Consider the following 17,881-nt stretch of genomic DNA (forward strand, 5'->3'; position numbering starts at 1 on the left):
TCCTTATAGCAAGATTGTATTGACTGCTTAGCAGATGAACTGTCTTATCTGCAGGAAGCTAGTGGTTGTGTGGGAGCTTGCCGTGGTCATAGCATTGCCAACAACTACCTGGGCAGTTCAGCCTCTCTCTATGTACAGTTGCAGATAGGCTAAGTTCCCTGAAAAATTGGGTCACCTGATTTCAGTGGGTTTCCCTGGCTCCAAAGACCAGGTCTGGGGATAACTCGTGATGGGTAGGAATCACTGTGACAAATTGCAGATGTGATGGCCGAGACAAATAACTTCCTTTTTTCCTTCCTGCACAGCTGTAGTAGGAGAATTGAAAAAATCTCAGTGATGCATTGTTCATCCATAAAGCTGTGAGACCGAAGTCAGGGAAGAGGGTGCCACCCTAACAAAAGTTAGGGCTTCATAATCTGTTGTCCTCACTAGCTTATTAGTAGAGTGAGTCTGCTGGCAGCATTCTCCCTCTCAGCCCTCTGGGAATGCTCAGGGTCTGTTAGCCTCTGAAGACTGGCCAGCAAAACAGGTCCCTTGACACAACAGGAAACAAGTGCACCAGATTCAGACTACAGGAGCTGGTGTTTGATCCAAGACGTGGGCAAGAGTTCTGTCCTCAGATCCTAGTCTAGATGCCCCCTATGTGCACGCTTCTCGTAAAGATAATTATCACAGACACCCCCCTGCCATTCCAACCAGGAGTTGTAGGAAATCTAAACTGTACCTGTTACATTTCAGCGGCCTTCATATCACCAAACATGATTTTGACACAATTTGTTTAGAGCGTGGTCTCTAGTAAGGGTCAGATTCCGCTAGCCCTCTATGTAAGGAACTCCAGTTGAAGTCACTCAATGGGAGATTTGATTCACAAGGAATGGAGAGTTGAGATCCTAAATGTAATGTTTGGCAGTGCTTATAATAGCCTTTGATTCTGACTTCAACAAGATTCAACAGCTGAAATGCTAGCTACCGAGGTGTTCCATTTAAAAGCACAGCACTTACACAGAACTTTTGATATTTAAAGAGTCAAACAGTCAGTACAGTTTTAAAAAAAAAAGGTAAATTGCCAATAAATACATGATGTTAGCAAGGAACTGTATGTACTATATTGAAATCAATTCATTTACATTGCGTTTGTGTGTGTATTTTGCTGGATGGGAACACATCCCTCTCCCACTAAGTATAAACGTAAGTTTTCTCTCATCTCTCTCGAGTGAAAGTTTGTCGAAATAAGGTCTAAGGATTCTCACTCTATTCTGGAATCCACCATTTACACCTGTGTTCCTTCGGGGTATTCCTTTTGCTCTTCTTCTGGCTGGGTGGGCAGTGGCTGTCAGTGGGTGGGTCTAGTGGGGTGATTGCCTACCTCCTTCCCTAATGCTGTAGAAAAGGTACAAATTATTTGAAATGTCACATCTTGTCACAGTTAGCAACTATGGCATAATGGAGACTTGTGGGTAAGTTAGCTTCATCCTGTATCTTATATGCTTTGCCCTGGACGGACCATCAGTGCTGTCTGGTCTGTGCACAGCTGGCAGGTCACATGGTACTGGCTCCTTGTCCTCTTTTTTGCTTCCAGTTGCTTTTACATGCTCCATTGCAAAGAACCTGGTGCCTATAAAAGCAGCTGGAAACAAAGAGGAGCCAGCTTACCTGCCTCCATGAGGGGCTTCTGCCTAAGAGGAGGAGTGGAAATAGAAGATGGAACATGCTGGAGGAGACAGGAGCTGCGTGTAGAACTGGAGCTGCCTGTGGGAGAAAAAGGAGTTGGTATTTGGGGAAGTCTGTGCACAGAAAGGGGAGGTGAGTGGGGCCATGTGGTAGAGAAACGTGAAGGGGGAGCAGTGGGAGAGTCCTGAACAGAGCAGATTTGGGGGGTAGGGGATGGATTTTTCCAAGACACGCATATCTCTAGTCACATTAAAAATAATTAAAAATGCAAAAGAAAGAAAGAAAGAAAGAAATAGGCAGTGTTAGTGTGAAATAACAAACCTAGAGGTAGTCAGGAATTTAAAAACAAAGTAAAAAGAGAAATAGGCCATGATTTAAAAGTATTAAAAACAGGCAGCCATTTTTCCTATAAAATAAAACAACCATGGAAATAGGCAGAGTTTAAAAACAAAAAAAACAACCAAAAAGCCCTTTTAAATGATTTGCAGCCATCAGACTGTACCCATCACTAGCTTGTGCAGCCACACAATCTTAGTTGTTACCCTCCTCCCTTCCTATTGTTTTTTGTGCTCACTTGTTACATCTCCTGGTTTAGGCCCCATTCCTGCAATGCAGTTGGTGGGACTTGGCAGGGGTCCGCTCTGGTGGGTTGTATTGCAGAATCAGGATTGATCTGAGATTGAAAGTTCTGCAGGGTAGAGATTCTTTCTGTGTGCTGGTACAATATCCAGCATAATAAGGCCACAGTCCTGCTTGAAGCCCTTGGGAGCTACAGCAGTACAAATAACAATCATACAGTAACCTTATACTTTCCTAAAGGTTTTTTTTTTGTTTTCATATGAGCTCCTGTTTGTCATTGCCACAAGGATGCTAGATGATTCTGAATGCGAGGTGAAGCGGTCTGCGTGATTGCAAAGGGTAGAGGAGGAGACTTGTGCAGCCATGATTTGGAAAGGAGCGTGATCCACAAAGAGCTGTCTGTTAAGATGGGGTCCACACTGTGAAAAAGTTTGAGCATCTGTTATTAAGCCTTGGTGGAGCAGGAATAAAAAGCTGTGGTTGCTCTGCCATGTGTGCCCTATAGCTAAACAAAGACCATGAGGGTTGATGACAGAGTTGTGAATAACTCCCATAATGAAATCTGAACTGGACAAAAACCGCTTGATTTTCATTTTAGTTGAAATCCTATATGCTGGCCAAAGTGCACAAACCTTTTGGCAAAGCTGAGCCAAGTTTTAGCAAAGCTGGACTGATCTATGGCTTTGGATTGGAAACTATGCAAAACTGGATGGATTCAACCCCAAACTGGAGAAAACTTATGGGTTTTGGCTGACTTGTACTGAGATGGGATTTATTTGAATCTGAAACTCAAAGCAAAACTCAGAGTCCCAAGATCCTTGTCAATCAAATCCAAGAGAGAGGTTTGCATGAACCCCTGTGAACTCAAGCCACTGTGTTTGATGCAGTTGAATAGTCTGGTTTTATTTTGCTTTTCATATTTGCCAAACTACTGTGAATTCAAATGAAATGCAGATTCTGTTTTGTCTTTTGATTCCTTCTTAGCAAACATCTGGAAACTCAGCTGTATTAATATATAGACTTTATTGAATAGATTCCACTCTTAATTTCTCCTTTGGGAGTGGCTAAGTTAATACTGAATCTACTCTAGGCGATGAAATCAAATGAACTTGTTTCCCTTTGCAGATGTCGTGCTGGAGAAGGCCATGCACAAGTGTATCCTGAAGCCCTTGAAGGGCCACATTGAAGCAATGTTGAAAGAATTCCATACCGTGGATGGCTCTTGGAAACAGTTAAAAGAGAACCTGCAGCTAGTGCGGCAGAGGAATCCTCAGGAACTGGGTGTATTTGTCCCAACACCAGACTTTGTGGACGTTGAAAAGATTAAAGTCAAGTTCATGACCATGCAGAAAATGTATTCACCTGAAAAGAAAGTCATGCTGCTGCTGAGAGTGTGCAAACTGATTTACACTATCATGGAGAATAACTCAGGTAAGACTCTCTTCAGGTTAGATCTCCCTGCTTTGAAACAGTTAGAAAGGGGGAGTAAATCATTTGTCTCCATGCTGATTGGAGTCCCCCTTTCTTCACTTACTTTGATCCCTTGTCATCTGCTTCTCTGCCACTCAGTTTCTGTCTAGAGTGCTGTGCTGCTCCTGGCAGCAGATCAGCTAAATACACAGATTTATGAACTGCAGGAGCAGCCCTTGGAAGAACAGCTCTGGTTAACTATTGGCATTTGAAGTAGACATTGAGGCTCTGAGCAAGACTTTCCGTAGCTGTCCTATGGAACCTGAATTTGACATTCTTAGTCTGAGTGCTTTCTAGAAACCATAATGGATGCAGTTAAACACATTCTGTATTTGAGGAGTGGAATCTAATAAGGTAGATACAGTACTACAGACTGAAAAATACTTTAACTGGAAGGTGGCAAATTAAACTTATACTTCTGACTAGCAGTGTCTCTGGATGTTCTAGTCTGAGCAGTGTCTTTTATGTTTTAGATAAAAAATAACATTACCACTTCTACACTGCAACAAGTATCAAAAATACAACCCGGGCCTTGAAAGATAGATAATGAAATGGAATGACATACCGATAAGAGGCATTTTTTAAATAGTTGCATAGAGTCAATAGCGAGGCATGCAGCTAAAACATGCTGCTAGATGGTGAGAATGTAGGGGTGTAGCCCTGTTACTTAGGACTGTGGCCTTATCAGGTGTCACCAGCTAAGCTGGGTGAAGCTCATGATGGGAGAGTTCCCAAGGCAAATACAAGATGTTGCAGGAAGTGATGTTGGTAGGTGCATTTTCGCCCTCTAAGGAAACATTGAATCTGGACTCCAGCATGGTGCTCTTTCATTTCTATGGATGGCACTTCTGCAAGAAACGGATCCAGCATCCTGCCCAGGTTATATTCGGCCTGTCTGAATTCCTCTTGCAGTTTCAATCTGATACAGAAGTGTTCCTATAGTATAAACCATGGGAGGGAAAGGGGGGGACTGGTTCAGGGTTAGGAGCTGCTTATGAATGTCTGCTGTATATCCAGCCAGCAGAGGGATTTCTAGGGTGCCATTTAGCTGGTGTAACTTAAGGTCTGTCTACTCAGCAGCTGGGAATGTGCTTCCCAGTGTGGGTAGACAGACCTGCGCTAGCTCTGCTTCAGTTAGGGTGCTAAAAATAGAAGTGTGACTACGGCTGCACAAGTGGCAGCTTGGGCTAGGTGCCCAACTACAAACCCACGCAACCCCCTGGGTGTGTGCTTGGGTTCGCTGTCCCCCTCTAGGGTGGTTAGGCCCCCCCCCAGAGAATGATGATGCTGCCACAGCCCTGGTTAACGGACATGTGTCTCTTAGTACAAGCAGTAGAGGCTCATGCATTTCGTTCCAGAGGTGTCAGGTTTGATCGCTGCTGCGGACACGCCTGTGTGGGTCAGTGTTACACATGGTATACTCCCCAGGAAAGGGAAGCACATCCCTGAACTTGAGACTTTCCCAGTTAATTGCCTGAAATCCCCGTATGGGCCACCATTTGTAATGCTGACCCTCATCTGGACATTGGCAGCGGAGATCAAACCTGGGACTTCTGGAGCTTAATGAGTGAGTAGCTATTGCTGGAGCTAAAAGACACACATCTCTGTTAGCCAAGGCTGTAACAGACTCTTCATTCTGTAGGAGTCCTAGCCACCACTGGGGGGCGGGGCAGAGCGCCAGTCCAAGCAAGCAAGGGTTACAGTGCTTGAGCAGAACTAGCCTGTGTCTGCCTGCTCTTGTTAGGAAGCACGCTCTCAGCTGCCATGTTGTTCTAAGGTTAGTTTGGCTTCTGGTCATGGTGGTTCAAAGTCACCTTTCCTCTCTCCCTCTTCGACCTAGAGTGAACACGGCTCAGCCAGATCCAGTGATCTGGCCCTTAATTTTTTTTTTTTTTTTTTTTTTTAAATGAAAGATTTTTAAATTCTGTAGAGCTGATGAGACGAGGAAAGAAGTATGGATATCATTGCACATAACACTTCACAGGAATGTTGTGAGGCTTAATTCACTAGTGATTGAAAATGAAATTCATGGAGCAAAGATGCTATTTAAGTGCAAAGAATAATTCTATCACTGTCTGTGTTCCTTTTGCTCCAGGGAGGATGTATGGAGCGGATGACTTCTTGCCAGTGCTGACCTATGTAGTGGCCCAGTGTGACATGCTGGAGCTTGATACTGAAATTGAATACATGATGGAGCTGTTGGATCCGTATTTACTACATGGAGAAGGTAAATGGGGTTTTTGTTCGTTTTTTGTTTTTATTAAAACCCGTTTCCTGGTAGCATAATTTGAACAGAAAGTATTTAAAGGAGCCCCAAAGCCAATGGTGCGCTGCCAGGAGGTTAACAAGAGGCTCCCAAAACTCTGTTCTCCTTAGGCTGTTACATACCCTGAGTCCTGTGGTTGCAGCATTTAGAAGTAAGGGACTAGGGAATCTATTTGTGGGGTTCCCATTTCCGTGACTAGGATTTCAAATAGCCCAGGAGGGATATGGCGTGACATGGCAGACAAGCTTATATTCAGTGCACATGCTGGATATGTTTATACTTCAAGTCCTGAAAAATATTCTGAGTGTATTTATAGTGCAGCAGCAGCATGCAGTTAACTTGTACTTTGGAATGGGGTTGGGTGGATGCCTGGGGAATCCTCTCCTGGGAGATGTTTGACAGTACCTCCCAGGTGACACACACTGGCCCATTCCAAAGGCAAAGTATTTGCTTCTTGGGAAGTATTTTTTTGAGCCCCAGGTATAAGTCATCTGTGGTTGGGATGACAGAGTGGGCTAAATGCTATCAGAGGCAGGGAAATCACTGCAACCCTCTCCAGTTTCATGGTGGTATTTAAGAAGGGGCTCCTGTGAACTGCCATCACTATCTATACCCAGGAAGATGGTTTTTAACTCCTGTGGTGAAGGTTAATTTTGAGTCTAAATTTACATATTTTTGCCATCAAGAACATTCAACTTCCTACTCTCATTAGACTGAACAAAACTGCTGTATCCTGTTGGATGCTGGTATGTTTGAGAGGATTATATCAAGACTCCTCCCATTCTGCACTTTTCTGTTCCCTGCCTTGGAATATGGAACTCCTCTGGTGGATTGGTCAGAAATCTGATCATGGAAAATATTTGGTTTGTGAAGCTGGTGAACATTAACATGCTTGAAAAGCAGAAACATCTGCTGAACTAGCTGGAAGTTTTGTTTTTAGTTCAGTAAAAGAAGTCCACAGTTGATTGGCTCTTGTCTTTAACACCAGATGCTCTGATAAAGTATAAGAGGAACTGTCTAGTGATTTGGGACCATGCGGTTCAAAAGGAACATACTGTCTGGTTTGACTGGTGGGGTTAGTGGTTATTTCACATGCTTTATATATAAAACTTGTTCAGAGACTAAAAGCCAAGAGGACACTAACCATAATCCTGAAAATACTGCCGCCAGCGTGGTGGTAATCTTTAAATGGCACTGAGTGACTAGAGCATCAACGCAATGTAAATCTCCCATTTGACTGGCTTGTTTAAAAAAAAACAGGGGGCGCCTTGTGTCCCCCACTTGCAGAGAGCTCAGTCAGTGTTTCCATAGACTTTACTCTGGGACTTTTACGGCTTTGGAGCCTGCCTTTTCTGCTGTAATTCTATCTTGGCTTCATTTAAATCCCTAATAAAAATTAAGTAAATAGCAAGAGAGGATTCCAGGGACCACTTCCTGAGCTAGATGGAAAGAAGGGATGCTGAAGGAGAGAAAGAGGGCATGGGAGATTCCTTTGGAAAAAACAAAACAAAAACAAACTAGGGCCAGGCTTCTGGCCAACAGACTGCATTGTGTCTCCTTAGCCTCCAAATTGTAGCAAACTCTCTGAAATTTGTTACACCCAGGAAATATTCCATTCTCAGCTGTTGCTTGAGAGCAATTACAATAATTTGACATAAGATCCTGTGTACTGTAAACTGAAGATTTTCGTTTTAAAAAACAGTCTGTTAATTTTACCTCTACCCAAAACTCAGGAGGAGAAAAAAAATCACTATTTGAAAATGGGGTGTTCAAATTAACTAGGGGAAAATAATATCCAACTTCAAAGAGGATGGTATAAATGCACAGGAGTAAAGAAACATTGCTTATGTGTCTGGTTTTTTTCTCTTTTTTAAAGAAAGCACATTTTAAGTAAATAGCTATCCACAATACTGCTGGGTCTGATGCTATACATGTCATAGCATTTCATAATGTGCAGTGTGTAAAACTGAGGTACAGAGCAATTCTAATCAGCCAACACCTTAACCAAATCTATTACTGCAGACTACATGTCTGGATGGATAGACTAATTCCAACAGATGAGCTTGTATTTTCCACTAGTGTTAGTAAAAGTGCTATCCGGTTACCCTGTTAGGAATGTTAATATAGGGTAATGGGCCCACTGTGGTTTTTTCCTTTTGCCAGAATATGACTATTTTGGAACTAGTATAGAGAATTTTATGGCTATACTGATTGTAGTTTCTCCCCTGATATATCAGCAGAGCTGACTAATTTCTTGTTTCTGAATATTTTGAAAAGCTCTTCTCTTGCACTCTTTCACAGGAGGCTATTACTTGACAAGCGCATATGGAGCACTTTCTTTGATCAAGAATTTCCAGGAAGAACAAGCAGCCCGATTGCTGAGCTCAGAAGCCAGAGATACCCTTCGGCAGTGGCATAAGAGGAGGACAACTAACAGAACAATTCCTTCAGTTGATGATTTTCAGGTACTGCATATGGTTTGTGAGAGAAATAAAGGGCCAGGTTCTCCATTGCAGCTATGATCTGTTCAGTGCAAGAGACAGTGAGGCCATGAGGAAAACGGTTATGGCTCGCTGATTCTTGTCGAGCTCTGCCTTGGCCATGGCACAGCTTAGAGCAGCCTCTAGGCTGCTCTAACCTACAGCAGCTGGCAATAGTCCTTCAGGCTACCCCTCTATCATTTTCTACCATATTCTCTAGTATAAAGTAGTAGCAGAGGAGCCTGTTATACACAAGCTGTATGCCTCCTGGAGTTTGCTAGGAGAATCCCCAGCTAGAGAGATGTAGCTAGTTTCCACTCCAGAATCTGACCCAAAATGTCTCATTCAGTTTCTGTGACAGTCCCTGCATCATACAGTAGAGTTGAGTTACAGCATGGTCTGGGAAAATGGATTAAAAGGAGGAATTTAATTTTTCCCTCCCTTTATACAAGTCTAGAGGCTCACAAGTGTGCTAACCTGCTCTAACTTCACTTCTGTATTTGCTTCATTGTTGTTATAAACCAAGTACAGGCTCATACCCTCATACCTCTGTTGAAGACCATGGAGCCAATCCACTTTACAACATCTGGGGAGCTGGCTCACTGTATTTCAGAGAAGCCTAAACAGTGAGCTGAATGAATTCTGAACTTCAGACATTCAGTAATCTTTCTGCCTTTCCTTGCTGCTCTTTAAGTGTAGGGCAGTAGCTTCCTCTGAAAAATAACTGAAATTAGTTTTAAGATTGTGTCACCTCTTTAGACAGCTCTGAGTTGTTCACAGAAATCATGATGTACCCAAGTACTTTCTAGTCGGATGATTCTTGCAAATTACTTCAGAAGATTAGTTGGCTAGATTAAGTAAAAATCTAATTTCTCCCTATGTCACAAAGTGACTTTTAAAAGTAATTTGTTGAGTCACTTAGACACTTATTGCATGGGACATACTCATCCTACAACTTCTTGTGAATATTTTACAGTAACAACTTCCCCTTTCTGATCAGAGATGAGAAAAGCTGCTTCTTTCTCTATTCTATACCCTCTCTTCTCTAGGTATTTCCTAAAATTGTGTTTTATGGAACTTTTATTATATTAATTTGTGAGCCACTTATTTTAATTCCTATAAACTCAGAAACTACAGTGGTATTTCTTTCTACCATCCTCTCCAGTCTGAATCTATCCCTTTAAAACTAATACACAATCATTATTTTGCTTTTCTTCTTATTGAAGTTGGGCTTTTTTTATATAATTTTGCTCAAAGTCTGAAAGTTTCATCTCTCTGTGAACGTGTCTTGCTCTTGAAAATAAAGGCTAAGAATTAAAAAAAAAAAAAAAGGGGGGGCCTAAAGTTAATTAGAAAAATTTGACTCAAAAGTGATGCACATTCTTAGCTCCCACTGAGTACAGTGGTTTTAAAAATATTGATAAAAATTGTAATTACAGTTGGAATTTCTAGGTCACCTTGTTAACCGACTGACTGCAGTAATGACATTGGCAGTATTGGGAACCTAGTATAAGAGACTGTATACACACCATAATCCTTGTGCAAAGTTTAAACATTATAAAAGACCTTAGTGTGTGGTTCTGCTCTGAAAAGTGACTGTACAGACCTGTGTTCTGGGTGTATTCAGAATCCTATCAGCTGACATTGACAAGAAAAAGTGTTTTACTTCCTCATAACACAGCTAAGAAAGTATGAGCTGGGGACAGCATCTGTATTAAGGGAGGATAGTTTTTCAAGTCCAGAGTTAGACAGCTCAGATATGTGAACTGCTGGACTAAAATATGCAGGTGGAGGATGGAGCCACAGAAAACTTTTTGGTTTCAGTTATTTATAGTTCACATCATAGTCTCTGAAGTTTCCATACTAGTTCATGATGACTATCAAGTGCACAATCAAGGTCTGATGGGGGTAAGCCATCAGTGGACAGTATAAACTTATTTCATTCAAGGTAACTTTGATGTTCTCTCTGCCTGCTTGGTGGTTTTCATTGCAAAGGATTAAAGATTGAGGTTGAACAGGAGGTAGCTGGGAAAAGAAGCCATCTTACATGGTTTCTTTTTAGGAGTTACGTAGGCTGTTAACCATGACCACCGCATGGAGCTAGTCTTGTCTTGCTGAGATCAATTTTATAAGTACATCCCCTTTACTTACATGACATTTCAATCTACCTGAGTCTACCCTCCCTGTCAATCAAATTATTGCACCTTTTGTAGCAACATTGCTAAAGAAACACCCTAATCTTAATGCATCTCCCATGAAGGACTTCATCGCAGAATGCTGCTGCTGTTGGCTAAATTCTATATTCTGTGCCATCCCCTCTTCCTGTGCTCCCAGATTTCAGAGTCGAGGTGAATTACATGACTGGGAATCATGCTGAATGAGGATGCCTGGAAAACAGATTTGGCACTGCATAAGGGAGACCACAGCTTCCCTTTCTGGGTCCTTCTTCCAAAATGGAATCTTGAATTATCAGGTTACATCCCAACCAGGCTATGCTTGGTGAAATTCATGCATTCAGCTAGCTGCTAGAGATGTCAACATTCTTCAGATCCTTTCTCACACTTCCTATGTTCCTGAAATAAAATATCCCCCATATGAACAGATGTGCAAAGCCAAACCCAGATGTTTTGAATTGCAGCATGCTCTCTTGGTCCAGCCTATCCTCTCTGGACACTGAAAAGATTCCACCCATCCTCCCTCATTCAAGTTTAAAAGCAAACTAGCCCCTAAGTTAACAATTAAATGATCACCCTCCTCATATATGTGACCTTGATACTTGTTATGAGTTGTGGGGGAACATCTCCAAGTTTTATCTTCTCCTTAAAGCAAACCTGTCAGAGTTAAAATCATGTATGTTTAAAACATATTTGTACTCAGGTTAGTAACACCTTAATTTCTCCCTCAGTTTTTAATAATTTAAAACTAATTTACTTTTCCCTATTTATACTGTTTACTTTTTGCATTAATTCCAGCTTGGATAATGAAAATAGAGTAGGTTTTTTTTTGGCTTTTATTTACAGTCACGTTCACTCTTGTCACCTCATGCATGGTCACAAGGCTGAAAGGTTTGGTCTGCAAACCCTGCAGGGGAATATTTAATTATTAAGCCAAAGTGTTTCCATTGGAATTTTTAAAAATTATATAGATGTTACTGTTGGGCTTAGCTTTTAACAACTCAAATGTGAGTTGGCCCCTTTAATGACTCTCTCTGTTTAGTCACATACAAACACAAGTCCCATCTGCAGTTCTCACTCAATACTAACCTCCTCTGCTTCCTTGATACTACCTCGATTTTTTCCTTTCCCCCAACTCCACTCCCAGATACATTTTTCCTGTAGGAAACTCTCTGTAGCAGACTTATTTCCTCTTGTGTTAAAAATGTGGATGTTATTTCTGTCTCCATGTTTTACTTTTCTAATGCTTATTGGAAAGCAGAAAGGTAATATTATTTCTTCTTACGTTGTTTTATTTAGCATTATATGTAGTGCCAAGGGGGGAGAGTGTCACTTTTCAGAGAGAAAAAAGATCCAATTCCTGCCTCAAAATTATACTGATGGCAGTCAAATATTGCAGAGGATTGTCTTCACATATCGTCTTTCTGTGCCTCTTAAAGGAAAGTAAAATTGTTACTTATTTTAAAATAGGCAGAAAAGTTCAGTTTTCTTCTCATTGTTAAGCCAATACTAGTACTTTCCTAAAGCTTCTATTCTGCAATCTAGCACAACAGCATCATCTGTTGGACATACTGCTCTGGGTGTGCATATTGCTTCCCAACATTACAATTCACATTGTTCATCAGCAAGGCCCCACGTAGAGTGCCGTTAAGATCAGTGCATGGGTGGTAGAGTCTTCCTAGTGGCTCTGATTGCAGGATTTAGAGCCTAAAGTACTAAAAGCAAGATGGAAGCTTGTTTATAGTTTTCACCAGGAGCTCTAAATTGTCACTGTGTTCCCGAGTGATATCAGTTTCGTAGCAAGATGGTCACCACTTCCAGGAAGCTTGAAAATGTAGTGTGATGTTTCTCACAATTAACATGTGGTGAGGCTTGCTGCTTACTTGTTGACCTTTCAGTCTCCTGGGGTGAGCAGAACAGTTTCATGTTTCTTTTTAGGTCTTTCATTTGACTTTTGTTTCTAATCTCTGTTTTCTCACTTTACAGAACTACCTTCGAGTTGCATTCCAGGAGGTTAACAGTGGCTGTACAGGAAAGACCTTATTAGTAAGACCTTATATCACCACAGAAGATGTGTGTCAGCTCTGTGCTGAAAAATTTAAAGTGGACAACCCAGAAGATTATAGCCTGTTTCTTTTTATTGATGATACCTGGCAGCAGCTAACAGAAGATACCTACCCTCAGAAAATTAAGGCAGAGCTGCACAGCCGTCCACAACCCCAGGTTTTTCACTTTGTCTACAAGCGCATTAACAGTGATTCTTATGGTGCCATTTTCCAGAACAATGATGACAACTCCACTTTGTAGAACAGATTTGTGTTCCTTGTTACCTTGTTGAAAACATCTCTTGGGTGGCTGCCTTCTTCTTTAGGAGGCAAAATAGTCTATAGATTAAATGCCTAGTAAGAACACGAGCAGCAGCTTTTAGCACTGCCTATAGAAAATATCTATACAGTACTTATGGCCAATTGTGCAGTATATTCTGAGGGTCTGAGTGAGGCAGCCCATGAAGCTGAGTTTCTTGGAACTCAGATTCTTCTAAAATATATTACACTGTGGCCCTCTGCAGGTCTATCTCTGTAAGCATGCTGAAATTAAGTTTCCCATACTTATCCTTCAGCCAAATGTTGTTTTGATTTAAACATGTATGCTAGACAAACTTTTGTGTGGACTGGCTGGCGCACTCTCAGTTTCACCAGCATAAGTGTGACAAGACTGTCCGATGCAGGGCATCAACTAACTCCCAATTATGTGGATGGTTGCATCCTTTTCTTTCTTAAACTAATTTTTTTTTTTTTTTTACAGAAAGGCTCCATGTTTTTATGTATTTCATAGAAATTTTTATAGCAGTTGCAGGTAAACTGTAAGGGTGGGTTTTTAAAATATTTTTTTAACTATAAAGTATTCTATAATTATGCATGTGACTTTAACATTTAATATACAAAAATAAATCTCTTGCTGGTTTTAGAGTATTGCATTAAATGTCTGTGGTTTTCTCTTCCTCGTTACTGGAGGGTTTTATGCAACTTTTGAGATTGTATTTCTGTAAGCAATTTGTATCATTGACACTGGCCACTTAGATGCCTTTATATGAACCTGATGTACTGTTATCCAGACTATTGTTTATATACAGCGGTTTTAGACAAACAGATACAAGAGTGTTGAAGGGGAACACGAAAGAAATGGATGTAGAGAAGAGGTAGATCGAGAATGTAGAGAACCTAATTTAGGAATCAGATGTGTTAGTCTGCTGGTTCAGGCTCCTTGCACAAAATGGGTGAAGGAGATTGATAAGGAATCATTGTATGTTTAAAGTACTGTAGATATGCTGTTGGATTTGACAATAACTCTCCCAGATATTAGTTACATTAGTAAAGGCTTAAGAGCACCAATAAAATGAATGAGAACACTAACCATTTTATATAGATTGATACTAGCAACATCAAACATGTTTTTGACTGAAACAAAGATTATGTTGTAATTTTTGATGAGTCTGAGATTGTCTTTTAGACAGGAGAGAAACTGTAAAGACACCTGAAAGTCAAAGCCTTAAATATAGAAAAGTAAAATTAAATTAAATGTGTATGTTCTTTAAAACCTGCTTAAGATGCTAAATACTTTGTTTGAAATTCTGGCCTCCTCATCCTCCATTGAATCATGGAATCGTAGTACTGGAAGGGACCTTGACAGGTCATCTAGTCCAGTCCTCTGCACTCAAGGCAGGACCAAGTAGACCACCCCTGACAGGTGTTTATCTAACCTGCTCTTAAAAATCTCCAATGATGGAGATTCCACAACCTCCCTAGGCAATTTATTCCAGTGCTTAACTACCCTGATGGAAGTTTTTCCTAATGTCCAACCTTCACTGCCTTTGCTGCAATTTAAGCCCATTGCTTCTTGTCCTTATCCACAGAGGTTAATGAGAACAATTTATCACCCTTCTCCCTTGTAACACTTTTATGTTAAAGTCTATGTTTTACCATTGACTTTAATGGGGCCAGGATTTCTCCCTAAATGTTTGTAGCCGTGTAGTTTTAAGACAGGTGGGTATAAGAACATAGACCTTGAACTTGTACGTATGTGTTGTTTATGTAAAGATCTGTACCTTTTCCATGTTGGTTTGCCACATATCTGAAATCCTTGGCACATGTTTGTGTTTTTATTTCATTTTGTAAATGATAAGCAATGAATTTTGCACATAAAACATTGTAATACTGTATTATAACCACGGGTGTTGTGTGATTATTTTGAAGACAGTCCACATGTTGAATTTTTGTGCATCAATAGAACCTTATGATACAAATCTCCAGCAGTGTGTAGCCCAGCCTGTAGAGTTTGCTGTAAGATAAGACTGGGGAAGTATATGCTAGTCTGTATTAAAATACAGTTGTGAGAAGCTGAATGATTTCATTAAAGGAAAGCAGCCTTTCATTTTTATTGAAATTAGAAATAATTAATGCAAAGAAAAAAATGAGTTGGATGGTACAGGAAAGCAGCAGCAGTATGAAGGAGCCTGAAGCTAGATTCCCCCATCCAGTCTCTTCCTCCTTGAAATGGAAGCAGTGCTTGCCCTGCATTGATTTTTTATTTGAGAAACATGCACATTGAAGGTAACACCAGAAGTTCTTGGTGCCACAGACTAGAACCAGCTAGTTATTCTCCATGATAGAATCATAGAAATATGGGTCTAAAAGGGATCTCGAGAGGTCATCTAGTCCAGTGGTTCCCAACCTAGGGGGCGGGACCCCCCTTGGGGGGAGGGGGACGCCAAAGATGCCAGGCTGTCCATGAGGCTTCAATAATATTGAGATCATTTAATCCCCCCAAGCTCCGCACCGGGTGCAGCAGCCTTGAGCTCTGTGCCAGCTGGAGCGGAGGAGGAGCAGCCCCCCTCACAGTCCCATACCAGCCAGGCACCCGGCTAGAGAGGAGCAGCTCTGTGCTGATGGGGGCCTGGAGCAGCCCTGGTCAACCCACCAGAGCCTGCCTCCATTACCCTCAGTCCATGAGGGATGGGAAGAGGTGAGGCCACACAGGGCATACGGTGGCAGCTGTGCCAGGGAGGGCTTAGCTTCTTACCCAGGTAAAAGTAATTTATTATGTAATTTAGTGTTATCGCTATGCGTGTTTATAGGAGTTATATGTGTTTATGGCTAGTGATGGGGTGGTTGTGGGAGAGGGGGAGAGAGAGAACGCATGTTTTACCTAGTGTTAACTAGTGAGGCTTTCACTTAAAAAGGTTGGGAACCACTGATCTAGTCCATCCTCCTGGCTGAGACTGAGAGTTATTAAAAAAAAAAAAAAAATTGTAGTGAAACAGTGCTGCTAAGTTTGTTGCTCAACCATTTCTTGCTTAGTCAGGAGTGACACTGGCTCCACAGGAAGTTCTACCCTTTCTTATTTACCAGGCAGCTATGATATGGGAAGGAGGAAAAGAGAAAAATTGTTGAGTAACTTCACAACTTCAAATGTGAAATGCTGGAACGCAAAGAAGGAGCAAGGGGAGGGAAACACGTGCACAAACCACCTCAAGATGATTCCTCTTGTACGCTTACGCAATTGCTTCTTTTGAAAATTAGAACACAATGTTTTTTACTAATTTTCTTCACTGGGCAAACATTTCTCACTTCTCATAATGCCAGGAAACAGATGAGAGTAAAGGTCTGGAAAAGATACATGATAGTAAAAATAAGTTGCTCACTTCTTGTGAGAGGAACAAAAGAGCATGCTATGAAATATTAAGAGACCAGGGGAAAGGTTTTAAACTAAGTATTATTTAGAAGTTCTATAACTTATTTTTGAATGCACATTCCCTATCAATTTTCATTTGAGTTGGAGAAGTGACTAGGGCGTAGGTGTGAATAAAGTTATACACGTTGGAAAGGTATCTTCAAATTGAATACAAGTCAACAATGTGATGCAGTTGCAAAAAAAAGCTAATATAATTCTGGGGTGTATTAGCGTGTCCTATGTGAGACAAGGGAAGTAATTGTCCTGCCCTACTCAGCTGTGGTGAGCAATTCTGAGCACCACACTTTAAGAAAGGTGGACAAATTGGAGAGAATCCAGGGGAGAGCAACAAAAATGATAAAAGGTTTAGAAAACTTGACCTATGAAGAAAGGTTTAAAAAAAAAACTTCTGAGTATGTTTAGTGCTGAGAAAAAATGACAGAGTGAACCTAATAGTCTTCAAATACCTTGAGGGCTATGATCAATTGTTCTCTATGTCCACTGGAAGTAGGAAAAAAGTAATGGGCTTAGTCTGCAGGAAGGGAATGTAGATTAGATATTAGGAAAACCTTTCTAACTATAAAGGTAGGTAAGCTTGGAATAGGCTTCAAAGGAGGTTGTAGAACTGTCATTGTTGGTTTTTAAGAACAGGGTGGACAAACACCTGTCAGGTATGGTCTAGTACTACTGGGTCTTGTCTCAGTGCAGCTGGACTAGACCTGATAACTTTTCAAGGTCCCTTCCAGCCCTACATTTTCTATGATTCTATATTTCCTTGGTGGATCCGAATACAAAAAAGCTTGCATATTACAAAAGTTAAAGCAGTTTGGAAATAATTCCTCAAAACCTAAAATCTGAATTTGGAAACACATTCTTGGAAATCACAAATATTAAATAAAACCAAATAGTAACACAGAATCAGAGGACTGGAAGGGACCTCTAGAGATCATCTAGCCCAGTCCCCTGCATTTAAGGTAGGACTAAGTATTATCTTTTGCCCTGGGATTGGTTTCTGTGTTCCCATCTTGAACATTTTAACCTTCCTCACATACCCTGCAGCATGCGCTGTTGCCAATTCTCTGATATATGGAGTTTTTCTTAAAGCTCCAGCTCCAGGAGCCAAGTGATGACATGAGAATCTCAGCTTTCGACAGGAAGAAAGAAACAGTTCTAGAGCCCTCAGAGCTGCAAAGAAAATGGTAACCCTGTGAACCCTCAACTCCACAAGCAGACAGCAAAAAAAAAAAAAGCCCTCAAGCTGCATTTTTATTTCTTTTACATTTCATGAGTTTGAAGCCTAATCTCATGACTGTTGGAGGTGGGAGAGTCTGACCTGACTTTTTAACTGGGGGCGAGGCAGTAAATGCTTTTCTTTAGCTTGACCCATGTCCTGCCAGCGGGGAAGGGCCTCCTCCAGCCTGCTGCCCAGTCACCCAGCTCTGGGCTGCCTCCCCGGCTCCAGCCCCGAGGCCTGCTTTGCCCCGTGCGTCTGCAGGCCGCCAGCAGGGCTA

The 17,881-nt window shown here is 41.3% G+C and overlaps 1 protein-coding gene across 4 annotated transcripts in view; it reads left to right on the forward strand.

The window, feature by feature from the left end:
- The window catches only part of RIN2 (Ras and Rab interactor 2), a 118,864-nt gene extending 105,340 nt beyond the window's left edge, over positions 1 to 13,524 (forward strand). For all 4 annotated transcript variants that reach the window (XM_067533031.1, XM_067533030.1, XM_067533028.1 and 1 more), the window contains 4 exons: positions 3,376 to 3,681; positions 5,816 to 5,947; positions 8,288 to 8,451; positions 12,627 to 13,524. In XM_067533031.1, coding sequence (XP_067389132.1) covers positions 3,376 to 3,681; positions 5,816 to 5,947; positions 8,288 to 8,451; positions 12,627 to 12,947 — 923 coding nt within the window. In that variant the 3' untranslated portion in view covers positions 12,948 to 13,524. The remainder of the gene's footprint in view (positions 1 to 3,375; positions 3,682 to 5,815; positions 5,948 to 8,287; positions 8,452 to 12,626) is intronic.
- The last annotated feature ends 4,357 nt before the right edge of the window (positions 13,525 to 17,881 follow it).

This window comes from Emydura macquarii, unplaced genomic scaffold (assembly GCF_026122565.2).
Source record: "Emydura macquarii macquarii isolate MOO-44397 ecotype Brisbane River unplaced genomic scaffold, CSIRO-AGI_Emac_v2 contig_3305, whole genome shotgun sequence".
In the NCBI taxonomy this organism is placed as follows: domain Eukaryota; kingdom Metazoa; phylum Chordata; order Testudines; family Chelidae; genus Emydura; species Emydura macquarii.